Here is a 19,287-nt window from a genome sequence, read left to right as displayed (position 1 = left end):
ATGTTTTCCCTTGAGCTTTTGAAGACTTTATCTTCATTAATTTTCTTACTCAAATCAGCACCCATGGTTGCTGCTTTACCTGTAAAAATGTCTGAAGAGAATCTGCATTTCTCCCTCCCTTACTTTTTCTCAAGATGATAAACAGGGAATTCTTGGCTTTGCACTCTTAGCAATGTTTTTAATATATTAAATTTGTATGCATTGTAATAAAAGTAAATAAACAGATGTTCTGCTGCATTTTGAGGGATTGAGATGACAACAGGCTGGTCAGTTGCCTTTTGAGTCCATTCACTCTGCTGTTTTTTCCAGATGTGTGCTAATGGACATTGTTAGGATATACACAAACTCTGTTTGCCTACTTTTCTGCACTAATTGGTTTGGATTTATGGAATGCCTCTCATAAATTGTCTCTAGCTGCCATCGTTACTTTTCCATAAAGTACTAGAAAGGAAACTTGTTCCTAAACAGTTTCCTCTGGGTGGGATTTTCTTGTGGAGAAAGAGGAGATAAAATCCATTTAAACTGCTCTATAAAGAATTTTACTGAATTGTGGCCCATTAGCCTGGCCTTGATGAAAGCTTTTTCAAACAGCTGGACTTCAAAGAACCACATCTCCCAGGTGCTATGTGTGGCACTAATTAAATTACTGTTTCATAAGAAATCTTTTTAATCCAAATGATGATTGGTTTTAATTTTTTTTTCTTTTTTTTTTTTTTTTTTTTTTTTAAGACAGGGAGAATACAAGTGTAGGGTCTAGATGTTTGGGAAGACTGAAGAATGACTGCATATCTCTTTTTCCTCAGCCTGTCTGGTTTACATCCTTATTCCCAATAATTGCACGGCCTGCCCAGCCTGTAGCCTTTCTTACTGACATGTGTACAGGTGCAGACAGTACAGATGGAGTGGCTGAACTTTCTTCTGCTTGAAAGGGGAAAATTTGAGCATAGAGAGCTTTTGCTGGCAGCGTGGTTTGGAGGAAGATACAAAGCAAGGCATAATTGTTTCTGTAAGAAAACACAAGATCCTGATAAAGTCAAATTAGGAAGGCAATAGGATTTAATAACATTATTCAGATTTTGGTACTGATATCAGCTATAAAATCTTTAGGACTGTATTTAATTTCTGAGCTTCAATTTACCCAAGTGCATAATGGGGTTATTTTTTCCCCACCCTTCTAAGACCTTTCTAAAAATCTATAGATTAAGTACCATATAAGCACAAAATGTTGTTATCTGAAGAATCATTTGCCATCAGAGATCAGTTTATTGTTTATAGGTATATCTCATGAGCTTAGTAAATGATTACAGGAGACCTAAACTACTTTTTTTTTGCACCATAACACTGGAAAGGCGTTAGGGTCACTCTTTGTTTCTGCAACAAGGGGCAGTTATCTCCCAAGTCAAATTGGAACCCATGGCGGGACTGAAGCCTCAGGGAGCTCCATGTCCAACGAGCATTGGTGTTTAGTAAGGCCTGGCAGGAAACACAACAGTTTTTTCTCTTAAGTTGTAAAAAGTCATCCCATTGCCCTGAAGGATGCTTCAATGTAAAGGGGGAGTGGGGAACAACTCTATGAAGCCTTAATGCCACCACGGTGTTGGTGCCCTTTAGGGAACTCTTGGTGTTCTCCTTGGGTACGTTTCTGGTGGGCTGGAGGCAGTGGGAGCTGGGAGACTGAGAAACAGAGCTGGCCCTGGGAACTGGCTGCAGCTCCTGCTCAAAAGTAAACCATCTGCAGAATAAGGACTGCTGCTTTCATTTCTAGAATATATCAAATTCCGGCACACTGGGCCTAAGAAGAAGCAGAAGGGAGGGCAGAAAAAACAGTTACGAAGTCTGCTGGGATATCTGATGCAAAATCAACTTTGTTGTTTTCCTTACTGGCTTTTTCCTGGGCTCTATTGCAGCTGAAAAAACAACCCTTCTGATTTACAATAAGAAGGGAAATTCTGGAGTGAAGATTGTCCACCCAGTCAATTTGGCACAATTATGGGAAAGATTTATTTAGCTTAGCATTGATTGTATTAGTGCATGAGTCTAATCAAACCTTGAGAGATAGTGTTCTCCCTGTTGAGTGACCCTGTCAGTGGTGTAGGCTGCCTTCTCAATTCTCATGCTCTTTCAAGTGAATGTGGTGTTACTGAAGAGTTCTCCTGAAATGCAGCAGCTATTAGCAGAGCTTGTTCACTGCAATAGGACAGCAACATGAATTAGCAAAATGTCCCAGCAAGCCAGCATTGTTTCAGTAAGGGCCACAAGTGTAATGACAGCCAGATTCCTTTCACAGGTCTCTGGTATTCAGTCAGTAGACTTGAATTCCAAAATATTTATTGACTGTAAATGTGGATTTGCTTTTCATTCAGTCCCTAGTGCAGGCATATGCATTTTGTCAGTACAATAGACAGGAATAATATGAGTCTATGAGAAAAGGTAGTGTAAGAAAAAGCTTGACATAGAATAAAATAAAAAGAGAAGAATTTGCTCATTGATAAGAAACTGACATACTTTAAAGGAGGCTTCAAATAGTTTTATTTGTGTTCCTCAGTCATTGCTAAAAACCAATTTCTTGTAATAGTTTCCATAAAAATAGAGACAAAAATGGTTGTCTTTCCAGTCTAAATGGAAATGATGTATTAAATGTTAATACAGCTGATTTTCCCAAGTGTTTAACTGAAATATCATAGTGCATTAGTTTTGTGAAAATAATTAGTTTTCCATTATAAAATCAGAATTTTCAATCATATGAGAACTGATAGCTCAGCCAAAATAATCTTGTAATTCCACTGTTTGGTAGTTTATCATCCTGGCATTTTGATAACTAATTTGATATGAGACTGTCTCCTTCATAATCTTTACTTCTTTTTTGTCAGGACATTGGCTTGATTTCTGGTTGTCAGAATCCTTCTGAAAGTTCATTCAATACATTTTTCCAATTCATCACTTCTTTGCTATTGACAGGAGGTGTTTTCCCAACAATTACTATTTTCTGCTGGGCTTCTGCAATCAATTCTGTGATTCATCTCTTCCATAAAGCTTATAAACAATAAAATGTAGTATTAAAAATGCTTTCCTTAACTAAAAAAAATGTTAATGTACAATATTTCTGCCGTCATCATCAATTCTTTCTAAGCCTTTTGTTTCTCAACTGCTCTGCTTGTCTCATATTTATCTTCCTTTATGTAATCTAATGGCATCTATCCAATTTTATTCATTTTTCATCAAGGTGATATATTTCCTCTTACATAGTATGTTTGTGTTCTTAGCATGCCTCATGGCTGAAATGATTTTTCAGTCATTTAATATTTATTCTACATTGTTGTCAAATAATAAATATTTATTACAAACCTCTTGACAGGGAAATGTAATGCTAGAGAGAAAAGAAAGGAAACTAAGATTTGACCATTTTATAGAGGTTAGACTTGGCAAAACTCGAAATTGCTTTCATTTTTACTTCCCTCATCTATCTCTATCATTTGAACTTTATAGGGACAGCAGCATAAGAATAACTACAGATGGATTTTATATTCCATTCCAGAAGCTTATGGGTAGCTCATGGAGAGCATTTTAGAAGTATCATAGGCTGAATTAGAAAGACTCAGTACTGTTTCATAATTTTCCTATGTCTGTTTTCTATTAGTTTCAATATTTTAAAAATAATGTTTGTAATCAAAGTGCCTATTACTTACCACTACTGTTTACTCATCTCAAAATGTGTACTGCTTTTGGTGCAACTTAAACTGCACTGAAATGCTAATAGGAAAAAAAAAATAACAGGGCCTGGATTAATTTTTGATTCAACGATTAAATAGTGCTTATCACCAAAGGTGTGTCTTTCACTTATCTGGCTCGGAAACAGTGCAATAAATTTCTTTATATAAATAAGGAACATTAGTGGAGTTCTATTTTCCTTTCTTGTCCTGAAATGAAAAAGGAACTGAGGAGACTTTTTATGTTGGACTGAAAATTTGGGTTCATGATCTTGAGTTTTATAAAGAGAGATTCTGGAAAGAGGTCTGTGTTTCAGCTTGTTATGAAATAATTCTGAATTCAGATTCAGGTTCAGATAATACATCTCTCTGTACTGTCCCCAGTCTTCAGCCAGGCGTGATTTAGATTTGCAACAAGACATGTACTTGAATATATGTGAGTTTTAGAAATTCCTATTCTGCCTATGCTGTCTGCTTCTAAGTTATTCTGGAAGATCCCATGTGTTCTCCACATCTTCAGGTGGCTGTTAGGAATCTTATGGAGAGGAGCAGATGCTCACCAGAAGATAGAGATGGGAAGACTTTAAATTACAGATTCTGTATTTGAAAACCAGCAACCTTTTCTTGATTTATTCACCACAAAGATCCTTAGTTGCATGTCGGCCATCAAAGGACATTGTCGGTATGCATTGTTCCAACTCTGTCAGCTCTATCAGCATAAAATATGGGTTGGCAGGGCTTCGATGGTGCCTTAAAGCCCATAGGACTTGAAGAGACTTAATAGGTCATGAAGTGCTCCCTAGGCACTGCTTCATGTCCCTTTCATAAATATTTAAATCTGAATCCTAAAAACAAAGATTAACTTTTTGACTTTGCCTCTTTGAGCTGAAGGCTCTTCCAGAGTCTGACTTTATCGATAGTTACGAACTTTAAAATACCCAGCCAAAATGTCTTCATGGCTGCAAATCTGTTCTTCTACCAGTGTTGTCAGTTTGATAAGTTCTTCTTTTTCTTCCTGCTTCATCCTCTCATTTCCTCTCTCCCCATTCTTACACACACAGACCCTGTCAGCCTTCATTTTTGGCAGATTCACTGAGCTAACGTTTTTCTAGTGCCATCTCAGATGAGCACTTTTGGTTTTGCTTGAAAAACAAATCTAAATACGTATTTACTTTTTTTTAAAATGTTATGTTAAATACAATAGTTTGATGTTATAAAAATGAATTCTACATAGTCTGTCTGGTTGTGAAATATGCAGTTGTACTTTAAAGGTCCTTTTTCTCAGTGGGCAAACATTCAAGATGAAGCAATACCTTTGAATATTCCGAGCTGTTTCCATTTCACTGAAAAGGAAACCAATTCGGAATCTCAGATGTAGCTGGGCAGCATCCGCCTTTCAGAGGGGCCTTGTGATGTGCTGCTGAAAGGATGTGATTTATTATATTTTTTCATTGCTATACATAGCTATGCACATATTGTAACTGAATAAAAATGCAGTAACAGAATGTACATAGAGTTATTTGAATGTCTATCCATGTGCACGTATAACTGTGTCTAGTGCACATGCATATATAGGTTAGTATTTATGTGCATAGCAGTGCATGGAATCCCAAAAATTTGACCTTAGATGTCAGAACTGTAACTGTTTCACTTCAGGCCCTTCCAGTACAACAGCCAGCTGTTGTGGGAGACTCTACCTGAGTGTTTGTACAGTTTTTCCACCCCATTGTCTCCCTTATGTTTTCAGAGCTGAGGGAGAGTATGAAGCACCTGGAGGCAACTCCTCTTCACTCTGCTTTCCTCCTGGCAGTCTTTCTCCTGCTGTCTCTGTGGTAAACAGTGACAGGACCTGAGGAAATGGCCTGAAGTTGTGTCAGGGAAGATTTAGGTTAGCTATTGGAATAAGGTTCTTCATGCAGAGGATGACTGGGCACTGGAACAGGCTCCCCAGGGCAATGGTCACAAGATCAAGCCTGTTCAAGTTCAAGAAGTGTTTAGGACAATACCCTCAGGCACATGGTGTGACTCTTGGGGATGGTCCTGTGCAGAGCTAGGAGTTGGATTTGATGATCCTTGTGCATCCCTTCCAGCTCAGCTTATTCTGTGATAATGACAGGTAAGGGAATTCAGGTTTTGTTAGAGTACATTGGGCATATGGGGTGTGACTTGCCCCTCTTTTTTTCCAGAAGATAATCCCAGAGAGAATGGTAATTAACATGGAAGAGGGGAAAATGCGACTACAGCAATTTTCTTACTTGGAGAATTTGCAAAGTATTCACAGTATCATATCCTGAGGTGGTTTTGCCAGCTTCATGAAACAGAAAGGAAAACATTGACATTTCGAGTGGTCTGATGTTCTCCAACTGTATTTGTGATCTTTATGTGCCTGCCTTTATTTTTTGCTTTCAAAGAAGAAGGGAGATTATGTTTGGTTTAAATGCTGAAGCCCATAAAAATGTTTGCTAGCTGTAGGTTTTGTTTGGAGAACCAGATAGAGGGACATTTTAAATTCAGCCAGATAAGAATCAGATGAGAAAGAGTTGCAAGACTAAGCGTCTAAGCATGGTCCTGTCTGCAGATTACATACAAATACAAATGAAACTACCTGCTCTACAGACACCCTTAGCATTTAAAGTGTGACAGGAAAATGACATGAGCCTTTATGCTGCAGCAGATTTTGCTGTCAAATCTTTTGGGTACTCAAAGACACTGCAGAGCTCAAACTTCTGCTGTTTGATATTGCTATTCTTACACTTAGGAATAAATGTCCCAGTTCTATATATCCATATGTTATTCAACTCTCTCTGACTTTGCAGGGCAATGTGAGCAGTTTTGGTGAACATGAACTTCCTTGTTTCCCTTGTAGTCTCTCTTGGAGTTTGTAAAATCTGCTCACTGCTTCCCCACTGACTGATAGGCACCACCAACCAGAATTCATATGCAGTGACTCTTACAAGTGCTCAAACGTTTGGCAGAATTAGGGCATGCCCTTGGGATTTTTTTTCTGTATTTGGATGTATCTGACAGAAGGCTGCCTATCATGGGCTGTGAGGGTGCAGTATCTGACAGGACTTTGGGAATTTGGACACTGAGGTGTGTGAGGTTCCACACCATGCCCAACAGACCTCACAGAAGGCTTGGATGGAATCAGTGCACTGAAAGGAAGGTGGCTCTGTGTCCTCAGCCCTCACAGCTCAAGCTCTGTTAGACTGGTGTGCTGGGAGCACAGCCCTGCTGAAGCTTAGCAGGAGCTGAAGGGAAACCATCCACCCAAACCATGTCCCCAGAGAATGGGAAGGCAGGAAATCTCTCCCAGAGTACAGGGCCACCACTGGGAGGGCTGGTTTCCAGATCCCAGCCTTTGCTAGCTGTGGAAGAGGTGAGCAAGAGCCATGTTTCAGGTTTGTTCAGCAGCTCCGTGCTGGAGGCAGAGCAGCAGCATGCTCTCTGCTTCAGCCACTGCTGTCAGTGATGTCTGCAGGGCCACGTGGGCACCATCAAATCAATGTTTGTGCTGATCACATTTTGGGCAGAGCATATTAAATTTGTCGGTAAAATGTCACTTTCACACAGGTGACAGAATGAAAGTTATTTTAGGCAAGCTGTGGAGGAACAGTCCTTAGCAATGAGCAAAAATCAAACAGGCAAGCAATAAAACTTGGCACATTTGTGTGAGTTTGCCACCTGCAGGTCCCACATTCCCTACTCTGCTAACAAGCCCGTTTCTGTCTCTGCATTTCTGCTGCAGCTCATCTTCCACAGAGGATGGTTCTACCATAGTGGAGCCAGGGAGCTTGGTTTATTTCTGGTGTCACCCTAATGCCAAGCTAAATTCAACTGCACTGTACACTCACCCCGACAGAATTCCAGTTCCTATTTTGATATTTCAAGGACAAGATCCTTGAATAAAGCTTGACATGGTCATTACCCATTTTGCAGAAGAGAACATCCAGATACTTGCAATGGTGTGTTAGCATCCCCAGTGTGATGACCCATGAGTGGATATGCTGCTTTCCAGTGAGGGCTGGATAAAGAGTGTGGGTGGAGTTCTTGGAGAAGCCAAGGGGGCATATCTGTGGAATGGCTAATGGTGATGAAAAATTGCCTGTATTATATCAAGTTCTGTTCAAAACCATCTCTGAGTGCAAAAGCCTGAACCAGCAGGAATGGTTAAGCTTAACAGGATGCCAGTAAGACAAGCAAAAATTACTGCTTTCATGACAGTGTATTTTTAGGACTTGTAAATCCTTTTAAAATTGTAGCATGATCTATGTATGTGTATGAGAATATCTCAACTACTTAGAAGTGACAGGGCTAGATCAATAACTACATAATATTTCTGAAGTATGCTTTACTACTTCTGGAAGTTAAATCTGGTGAGATGTTTTTTGCAGGTTTGAGCTTTGATCAGTATGTTATAAAGATTCATACTTACATTGTACATTTGCTTTGCAGCTCCTGGTTGCTAAATCCCCTGTTGCTCCATTCTCCACTTTTTTCTACACCATTGAGAAATCAGGCTTGGTTCTTCAGGGTAAGACCAGAGCATTGGTTGTTTTGCCTTTTCAATTAGTATTTTAAGCAGACTGAATGTAGATAACTCTTGTTGGAAATGGTGCTGTTTATACAGAATTAAAACCTGATACATTTAAATATTCTGGTTAACAAGGGGAGCATTCTGCTGAATTTACTGTTTTTTCTTGGATTACACTAAATTGGTCTTTGCATATTGCCATGCCTAGAAATGGGCCTTGAAATTATTAACCAGGGCTCCCTGTTTCCCTCCAAGGTGAAGTGGAATGGTTCAGATAACATGGGGTTCTATAGGATAGGTTTCTTCAGGACAAACATATCCATATTTCATTAAAAACCTGCTGTAATAAATGGTTCTTCTTTGGCAAATAGCTTGGCATCAGTAAAATACAGGAAATTAATATCTGTTTTCTATTTTTGTGATCATTTTAATGCTAATGCCCTATGGTCTTAAATTATGCTCAGATTCTCTAGGATCCTTCATCCTAGGATTCTAGGATGAAGTGGTACACTGAAAAGTTGGATACTTTTACCATGCTGACAGGGAACTAGGATTCCTTGTGGCTGTGTCCTGAATCATGTACTTTTAGGCACACCAAAGAGGAAAGTTCAACTCTTCCCTTCTTTTCCCATGTATCCAAACAAACATCCTTGCTTCTTGACAAACATTCATACATCAGTTTTGTTGAGTTTTTTGCTATGCAGCTTAGCTCCTTATCACTGCATCAGTTTACCAGACTGAATAAAACTGGTCAGTGCCTGTCACTTTCTGTTCAGGGAAGACACTGTGATACACAGCCAGGGCAATAAGACAAGTGAGTGTAGCTGGTTCTCAGTTTCCAGAGATGGAGAATCAGTGATCCCATGAGGCACTATGGACATTTTAAGGGATGTGAACAGTTCTTCTCCTTCTGACTGCACATTTCTCACATTCAAACAGCCTGTACCAGACTAATGACAGATTTATATTTCCTAGTGACTAAGTATGCTTATGTCTCAGGCAAAATATCAGAAAACAAAATAAATGAAAATGTTTTATGGTGCATTTTTGCTTTCATTTGATACATCCACATAATCATAATGGGGAAAGGGGAGGTGTCAATACAATCCTAAGCCTTTGGATACTATTTTCAGTATATTCTTAGATAGCATTTTGGGCACTTGATCTGCTTTATTTAGTACCAGTAATTCTAAAAGTCTGCAGGAGCTATGAAACAATCTTTATTAGTTTTAACTGAGGTTACTTGCAGGAGTTGGTCTTGACGTGTTTTATTTCAGTATAGGGCAGATGATAAGCTACTTTTCTATCTTGGATATCTTGAGCTACATAGATATTTCTGGCCATTATTAAAAAAGGCAGACAATTTCCTGCTCTGTCCTCAGGCACTAATGTAGTGAAACTTTCTCATTTCAGAAACAGGGAGCATTTTTTTAGAGACAATCTTAATTTTTTCAGCTCTTTTCTGTGAGCCATGAATATAGCTTTCCCAGGACTGAGTCATGCCTTTCAAGAACAAATGGGCCTGGTTACACATAATGATGATGGAGCAGCACTCTGATAGGAGGATATCACTGTATTAAAAGTGTGGCAATTGCTCTTTTCCCTATACCCATATGTTGCTGGGATGTACATTTAAAACATTGTTTGCCATTTTGCTACAAACAGATAAAATATCAGTTTGGACTTCTTTTAAGTAATCAATGTCTTGATATCAGGCATTCTTTGTGCATCTTGAAAGGCAACTAGAATGTCCTCTCTGTGTGAACCTTTTATTACTTTCTGACTATATGATTATGTTTCTATTTTAGATCTTTTTCTCCAGGATGGGTAGCAAGGAAGGGCATGGTTCCCCTGATAACGGGCCCCAGACTCTTTTACAGACTTATAAGCACTTATAGATGAACTGTCTCACTGATTTGTAAAAGTAAATATTGTATGGTCTCATCCCACATTTTAGTGATCATTATTTCTGTGGAAAAAGGAAGTGAGCAAATCATCAGGAAATGTCTGGTTTGGATAAGATGCAGAAAGTGGCACCAGGCTGCCTTGTTCAAGAGAGGCTAGAGTTTTTCTGAGAGTTGTTCTTGGTGCTTCTTTTGGAAGGGAAGCTGGATGCAAGGTAAGATGACAGTAAGGCAGCTAGGCAGTGACTGCTCAAGGAACATCACATAGTGCTAACAAGTGGAATCTGTCCTGCAGCCTGATTGCAGAGGCAACTCTCCCATTCAGGCTTTGTTGTTTAATTCCCTTGGTGTCAGGAGGTGAGCACATTCAGGGTGGCTGATGGGAACAAGTGGATGGATGTGGGAACTGGTGAGAAGCAGCAGCTGGCTGAAGTGCCCAGGATTCTTTCTTTTTACTCAGGGGGTCCCATCCCGGGACCATTAACCAATAGGCCATAAACAAATTGATATCGGAAAATGTGGCTGGAAGGTCCCTGATTAGTGAGGGTGAATGGGGAATGAAAGACAAAGTGAAAGTGTGATTTAACAGTTCCACAAGCAATTTCCATTGCCACCTCTGAGGGATTAGGATGTGTGGAATAGGCTAAAAAAAAAAAAAAAAAGGAGGAGCTCCCCCCCGCTTTGTTCTGTGGGCTGGAGGATAATAAAACGGCAGGAGAGGCAGTGTGGCTAGTTAGGGATTTCACAGACTGCTATTTGATGCAGTTTAAGGAGCCCTTCTGCTATTGTTGCAGTTAAAATGGGAAGCGGAACTGTTCTCCATTTGCAAAAATCTCCAGCGTCCTCAGGAAGAGGGCTGAGAGCAAAAGGCTATTAAGATGGTAATGCTGCCCCATTTGGAGGAGTGTATCAAAATCCTCTTTGTCAATGTAAATTGCTGCTCTGTTTCCCTGGTATCTTTGCATCTCATGGCCTCAGTGCAAGCACAGAAATTTTTGGAGGAGACCCTAGTGAAGACAGAACTGCTTCTCTTTTATTGTCAGAGGAGATCTTCAGGCTGCCCAAGGGTCCCTTGGAGAAAACTTCTTTGCTTTTATAAACTTGAAGTGTTCAGGGGTGAAGAGAATCCATTTATGCACTCACTCTTTTATTTCCACTTTCAGACTAGAGAAATGAAATGTGGTGATTGAAAAGCAAGATTGGACAATCAGAAATTTAGAAAGAAAAGTCTTCAGCCTCCTCTTTTCATTGCTTCAGATTGCTTTGTGCTATAGAGGGAGTGGACTGCAACCCCAAAAATACCCTCAGTTGCCTTTACATTGCAATGCAATGTCATGTTATGTTCTGCCATGCTGTACAGTGTCATTCTTTGATGAACATGAATTGTGAGTGCAGAATCCAGTCTGACAGTCTCTATTTTGTAGAGATCGTAGACAAAAAGGCAGAAACCTGGATCTAAGCACTGCAAAATATTGGAAGGTTTACTGTCAGCTTGTGTTTGCTGTTCTAAGAACTTGCTGTTGCTTCCCTGTTTCAATATACCAGTTGCAGTGAGTGAAGTCACACCGTTAAAGAGAGGAGTAAAATTAAAAGAGCTCCAGATCTACTTGATTAAGATTGCAAGTTGTAAGATGATTTTTCTCCTTGGCTATGATATAATTTCTGTTTTGACTGGAAATTGCTAGCTGATAATTCTCTTCTGGCATAACAGTCAGAAGAAATGTTGAGCTGCTCTTGCCTAATTAGTTTCATGGAAGTTGAATGTAGCATGTACTGGGTTAGGCCAGCTGAACTAGAAGATGCTATTTAGTGCATACCTATGCAAAAAAGGCTGAATGAAGCTGATTTGAAGCTGTATTCTGTAGGCCATCATCCAAGTCTAGCTTTAAAATCAGCAGTGTTCTGGGATATAAATACAAACTAGCAGCAAGCCTAGCTGCTACCTACCAACAGCTCAGCTGTTTGTGGAAGTCTCATTCCATCTGACTTTAGCAAATGCCTTCTGTTACCAAGAGGATGGTGCTGCAAAAGGAGACAGGGACACAGTGGCTGTTTGCCAGCTGAGGAGTCTATTGGGACTGAATGCTTTAACTAAGTGATTAACATTGCTCTTCATGGAAAAAACTCAGAAGTACTGAAAACATAAGACAAATGATATTAGTGAGCTAGGACGTGCTTTTAATTAATGATGTATTTTCAGTTTCATAGGGTTTAAAGATGGATAGAATTATCAGTTTACCCAAACCAACCTCCCATATACCATACATGGTTCCTTCAGGTACCTGATAACTTTGTTGCACTAAATAATTTCTTCTAGAAAAGTAATCACTATTATTTGCAGACATAAAGAAATGTCTGTGTTCCTAGTTTGCCTTGGCAGTGTTTTCAAGTTTTAGCTACCTTGCTGAAAAACCCTCGTTCTGTATTTCAGATTAGAATTCGTCTGCCTTCAGATTTTGACCTCTGTTCTTGTCATGACCTTCAGTGTTTAAAAAAGCACTGTTGCTGTAAAATGGTTGCCATTTTTCATGAGTGTATTTGGCATTATGATTTATCTTGCTATTTTTTTACTCTTCCTTTTTGAAAGAAAGATATCACTGGCTGTAAATTTAACCTCAAAATTTTGTGTCTCCTGTTGACTGGCTCCCCTCACTACTCAAAGAAAGACTAGAATACCTTGTATTGCTAAAGGGAAGAGTTTGGGGGTTGTGTCACAGGGCTGGATAATTAGTTGATTAATCCACCCTTTCTGCTGCCCTCTTTTGCACTGCACACAGCCCGTCTGAACACAAACGTGCTCACCTTGCATGAAATGTCCTATTGAGGCAGGTAACTTATTATATAAGTTATATATGTAGAAACAAAAGAATGTGGCACTTGGATGAGTGTCTTCAGTTTCACAGTAGGGGAAAAGATCTAGTAACAGCTAAATCTGGGGAAGCCTTGGTACATTTCGTTTCATTTGTCACTAAGGTAATGAAAGAGGCTCATTTTGATCTCAAAATAGCATAGGGTCGGGGTTTGTAGCTGCATGGCAAACTGTCTCCAAAGTGCTATAACTAATTTCTATGGCTGAAGCAAGTGAAAAGTGCCTCATTTTATTTTGTAAAGAAACAAGTAGTGAGGTAGAAAAGGAATTCTGAAAGAAAGGGCAGCATTATTTGTATTGTATTGTGTGGGTTTGAACAGCGAAAGACAATGATTTACTGCATCAAAAGCTTTTATTCAATTGAAGAACTGTAACTATAAAGTGACCTTTGTCTGGAGCAACATGGATATAATCTGTAAAATGAAGCAGGGTTGTACTTGATGTGTGAATGGGTGGAAGACAGATTAATGGGAATAGAGTTGTGCATTGCTATTGAGATGGTAAAAGATTTGCAGTGCCACTGGTGATTTCCAGCCCCATTGGAGGGATAAAGATGAACTGATCATTGTTAGGATCTCTGTGGGGTGGAACCGTTTTTGCTGTATTCCCCACAGGACACTGAAAGTCTCATGCTATTTCTAACAGGTTTGTAATAATGAGAGCAAAGAAGCACTATCAGTTTGTAGGTTAAGTCCATCCTGGGAGTAAGGCATGAGAAAAAATAAGACTGCCATCATCCCAGTGCCAGCAACATCACCCACACAGATATAGCTGACATCGGTGAAAATGTCCTTTTGTTCAGGCAATTCAGGCATTTTGAGGAGTGGGTTACTAAACCTGGCTCAAGAATGGTGTTTTCTTGGGTGAGGGTGTCCTCATTGGATGGGTTTGTGGGAATTGCTCTACTGCTCTGCAGCAGCACTGCCAAAGCCTTGTTGGAGTTGCCAAACTCCACGACTGTCAAATGAAGGAGGGCAGAGAAACAGAGCACAGATGCAAAACCAACTAAAAATGTTAATGACGAGAAATGGAAGAAAACGTTTTAATAGTGAAGGAAGACTAGAGGTATCTTGGGTTTAGATCCAGTAGAAACCAAATAAACTGTCATTTCAATACAATTAAATATTTCTCTCTGCAAACATGACCTTTCACATAGTGGCATAGTAGATAGGCAGTAGATTGGTAAAGTTTCTGGCCATATTTTTTCCTGTGAACTTAACTTGTGAGAAGATATGCTGATAAATCCAGTTTAGCACAATGTTTTGAATTACCTGCTTATTTCTAAAGATGCATGTAAAGATACAAGTGCTGTCTTGCACTGAAAGCCAAACATGTCCCTAAATGCTTTACTAGATTTCAACTGAAGTGCCAGCATTTAATTTGTCTGAAGTTCAACTAAATGTAATAGAAAAAAAGCTTTAGTGGAAGTGGTGTGCCAAATCTGTTCTCATTTACACAAGTGCAAATCAAAACTAATTTCTTTTAATCCAGTGTTGTCAAAACAATGAGCTGAAGAGTGTAAGTCTGTTCCCCTCTTTTCAAGGCTGGCATAGGCTTCCTGGGACAAAATGATCTCACTTCAGAGAAATCTTCTCCTTACCAGCCTCTCTGTAATGAATTCCTGATCAAAGTGGGCTGCTCCCCTGGGTTTTCAGCATAGTGCTAAAGCAAATGGCCTTTTTTCCAAAAGGCTTTTAACATAAGAAGTGTAATTGTCTGTTGATTAGAGGTAGTGTCTGTGATTTGTGACAATATATTGTTCTGGGAACTGAACATTGTCATGGAAGACTAAGACTTTACTAGTAATGGCCTGGATTTAATGTAGATGTTACATCTTTCAAGCTACAGATTTGTAAAATAAAGTCAAATGTACCTAAAATGCACTTAATGTTCTTAAGTGAATACATTCATGAGTAGGAAGCCAAAGAAATGTCTGTTCAAAACCATGTTTTCCAGCCAGAGTAAAGTCTCATGCTTTTGTGTGCAGCTTAGGAAAGTAAAAGACAGTTAAGTCTCACTGTGATATTTTCTTTTCTCAGGTAGGCACAACTAAGTTTCTTTTGCTACCAAAGGTTATGTCTGTACTGGCTTCACCACTATCCTGTTTGGTGAAGCCATCACTGATGTCATTGCCCTTGGTAATACATGCAACTTTTCTTTAGCTATAGGAATTTATATATTACTAAAATTTTATAAAATCCCTAAGTGTACAGCCTGTTTTCCAAAGAGAAATGCTGTAGACTTGATTGTTCCCTCTGCTGCAGAGATCCAAGAATTACCTACAGTTTAAACTCTGGGAGTCTCCAGAGTGCAATTCTGTGTAGGCAAGCACACTTGAATAGCACTTCATCTAAACTAGGAGACTTTGCCTGAAGAGAGGCTAACTAGCACAGGGATAACACTTTCCAAATAGTTTCCACTGCTTTGACCCTAGTGCTGTTCTTCTTTGAAACTTTCTCCATATTTCAAGAATTAACACACCCCAAACAACTTCATGTATCTCCACATCTGATGTGTTGACTTGCCTTGTGACAGATTTAAATTATCTTCTCATATAATCTTAAATATATCTTGATAAGATGGAATAGGAATATATAGCACTTTTCTTAGAAACAGACACATGTGATAAACCCTCTCAGCAAACAGTGGTTTACTTCAAATGCTTTTTCTCATTACAGTCATTCTCTAAAATTCATAATATTGAGCTGTTACTGTAAAGTATTTTCTGCAAAGTTCCTTTGAACTTGAGCACTGCTCCTCAGTGTTTATGTTGTAATGAAACCTGGTCCTTTGTCATTCAGTTCTATGAAGACCCCTGAAAAACTTTTGAGATTAAATTGCAGGGCCAGATTGAGTTAAAGAAGCATTACAGGGATAAGAGAGGCAACAAGATTAGTCAGAAGTTTGCTAGAGTGTGGTGTATCAGCTCAGGCTGGTCCTTGGTTTGCCACCTGAGTAACCCTAGAGGGTCTAGAGCACATAGGCAAGACAGCACAAGCCTGCAGGGGTGAAGAGGAAGCAAAGGCAAATGATGCTACAATTAACAGTTCCACAAAAGGTGTTGTTGAAAAGATTTTATTTTATTGTCCACTGAATCTCATTTTCATGTAAACTTCCTAGTTTTCAAACTACAGAAATATTCCCCCATAAAATCCATTGCTCTGTGAAGGTGCACTTCCCAGAAGCAGACGCTGAGATGTGAGGACTAACATTTCTAGAAAATGCTGGGGAATATTCCAGTCTGAATAGTCTGAACTGAGTGCTGTGTGCTATTGTGGGGATCTCAGCTGAGATATGCCTTACTATTCAGTGGATAAGCAGGCTTACAATAAGCAGGTTGAAATCCAAAGTTGTGAACACCAAGTGTTGCATTGGTGATGTTCTGAGTGAATTTAGGGATGGGATGAGAGTCTTTCTTAGAAGCAAATATAAATATTGCATTCCTCCTTCAGGCTGCATATGCTTGATGAAGGACTTCTATGTTGAGACATGACAGGTAGGAACTGCACGCTACATTTTTTACTTTTCTTCATGCTATATTTGTGCTGTGAGTGAATTACCCAAAACAAAGTATTGGGCAGCCAGGCACATACATTGCAGCTGTGAGTCCTAGCTGTGAGCTAGACCATATCCTGTCTGCTGTGGCATTTGCTGAAGTCCACAGAGGAGCAGAACATCCTGTTTGCTTAGTTTTCTTTTGTCTGCCCCATACCAGCACAGGGAGAATATTACTCTATATCTTTCCTCTTCTGCTCTGAAAATGGATCGCAGCACTCATGATCATGTTCAATAGCTGGAAACGCTGAGGATATCCGATTGCTGAGGTCTCTTATTTTAAACACCACATGCCAGGAAAAGTATGTGAGATCCCACCAGCTTAGCACTGGAGGGTGCAGGATGCATCAACAGGAAAACCAAACAAAACATGAAGTGAAATTCATTTGAAAAGGGAAGGGACTCATAGACCACCAATCAGCAGTGTTTAAACTCTTCATATCTACACAATAGGCCTTTTATTTTCCTTCAGTTCTTCTCAATATGCAAATGATCTTAAACTGATCTTTAGAGCTGCAGCTGTCACCAAAGGCAGTGGGACATGTAGGCGCTCATTACCTTTGAAAATCAAGCCAATGTATTCTAATGTGGTAGTAAAAGCCAAAAGCACGAAATCAGGATGGTTAAAGCATAACTTTGATAGTTCTGTTATGTGATCCTGGCCACCTTCATGTTTGATGCAGAGGCAGGGCCTCGTGCAGAGCACACCAAAGCTCAAAGGTATGTTGTTTCTTCTTTGCCTTTCAGCCTTCCTTCCCCTACAGTTCTGTTGCCTTGCTTCATCACTGCAGTCCTTCCACCTGAGGAACACTGGATAGAACTTTGTTAGAGTTTAGCAGAGGTAATTTTTATTCATCCAGAATACTTTATTTTCCTTGAGAAACAGGTTTTCTTCCCCTTTTTCTCTCAAATGTGTGTTAGGCTGAACTGGGGAATGAGTGGTCACACAACTGACCCATAGCCAAGTGGACCAATTTGGCTTAGCAGTACCAGGTAGCAGCAGCAAGGATGGGCAGTCACCTAAATCACAGTTAGATTTTCTTTTGGAAGATTTGTCGTGCCCTAGGAAAAGTTCCTAAGTAATGGATAAAAGTCAGAGCAAGCCCTGATTACTCTAGTGTAGAATGAACTAAATTACACTGTCACATGTGAGCACAAAGGGAGTAAGGTGTCCCTCAAGCTGATCCCAGCTGCCTGGGCTCAGGAAAGACACCATTTACTGCTCTATCACTTAAGGGCACAGGAAAACTTAATACACAAGCTGAATTTGCAAACTCAAGGCCTCTTCTGGCAGAAGGGGTAACAGAGCTTGCCCACTGAGGGCTGCAGCCAACAGCATGGCATTAATTTACAGGGAAAGCTCATTTAACTGGCCTTCTGTTACTGTTTGCCTCAGACTGGAAGCTTTCTCAGTTTGTTGTGTGTCTTTTTTTTTTTTTCTTTCTTTTCATAGTGCCACATATTGTTGGTAAAATTAGGAAACTTGAAAACAAAGGAAGTAGAGGTAATGTTGATCTTGAAACACCAGCAATTGAAAAGACCATTCACAGTTTCCTTTAAAACAAAACCAAGGGGTAAGATAATGCTAACCAGGGCTGGGTGCCCAAGAGAGCATCATAATGAAGCATCCACTGTTATTGTTCAACTCAGTGTTTGTTCTTCATGTGAACAAAAGGAAGGAAGAGCTCTGCTATCAGGCTGGAGAGGAAGGAGTCTTTGTTGCCCTTGGCTACCCTAACTTTAAATGTGAGGAAGTGCAGGGCACTGCAACATAACCTTTCTGCAGTATTAGATGAGGAAAATTGATAGTTCAGGAGGTTAAGTGCGGACACTCTGTTTATCTAAAGACTAGGTTTCCCTTTCATGACAGCCCCAAATCAGGTATCTCAGTGCTAGTATTTATTTAGGTCATGTGAGGTTTGTTAAACCTGGTTTTAAGCCCTGGTATCTCTGCTTTGCTGCTTCTCTGCCATTTGATTCTTCCCCTGTGTTGTTGCTCACCATAGGAGCAGTAAGAGATGCCATTTCCTTATTGAATGCGACAGGCACCCAGTGTCCTGAGTGTAAAGTTCAGTCATGTTGCTGAATGTGTCTGCTAGACACTGAGTCAGGTTTACTGAACTTTTCTGCTCCTTCTCCACCCACAGATCTGTCTGCTGAAGTGGCAGAATTCCTGCTGTCCCTCTCCCCATCTTTCAAGTCATGAGGATGACACACTATCAGATTAGTGATAAAGTCTATCATGCTCAGAGCCATTGTTTCAGATTTTTGGATGACTCAGGCAATGATTGTGTCATCAGCTCACCTCAGGTTACAATTTAAAAATACCCCTGCTATCATGAAATTCTGCTTAGCTTGCCTGTGTGTTAGTCCTACTCTGGCTTTGTCTAGTCCGTGTACTATCTCTGCATACCAAGAGACACAGATTTGCATCCCATTAGGGGCAATGCTGTGGTGTTGGAATGTTTGAAAAATGTAGGTGTGTATTTTGATTCTGATTCATTCCTTGCATATGATGCTTTGAAATTTCTGGACAGAAAATAATAGCCGCCCACAAATACATATCAGCTTTGTCTCCCATTCAAGGTGCATCCCTGCATTGATGTCCTGTTAATTCAAGGTTACCATGGTGCATGATGTACAAAATGACACTTCCACACATTTACCTTTCCATTATCCCAAAATCGAATTGTTCTCACAACAGTATGCTTTGTGAAA

At 39.7% G+C, this 19,287-nt stretch overlaps 1 protein-coding gene across 2 annotated transcripts in view; it reads left to right on the top strand.

The window, feature by feature from the left end:
* The window catches only part of RAD51B (RAD51 paralog B), a 391,466-nt gene that overhangs the window by 257,472 nt on the left and 114,707 nt on the right, over positions 1 to 19,287 (top strand). For both annotated transcript variants that reach the window (XM_088167114.1, XM_088167115.1), the window contains exon 10: positions 8,163 to 8,241. In XM_088167114.1, the coding sequence (XP_088023240.1) occupies positions 8,163 to 8,241 (79 nt within the window). The remainder of the gene's footprint in view (positions 1 to 8,162; positions 8,242 to 19,287) is intronic.

Source organism: Sturnus vulgaris, chromosome 6, assembly GCF_052056855.1.
Source record: "Sturnus vulgaris isolate bStuVul1 chromosome 6, bStuVul1.hap1, whole genome shotgun sequence".
Lineage (NCBI taxonomy): Eukaryota > Metazoa > Chordata > Aves > Passeriformes > Sturnidae > Sturnus > Sturnus vulgaris.
The sequence above is the reverse complement of the archived record's forward strand: the minus strand, read 5'-3'. Positions and strand labels throughout refer to the sequence as shown.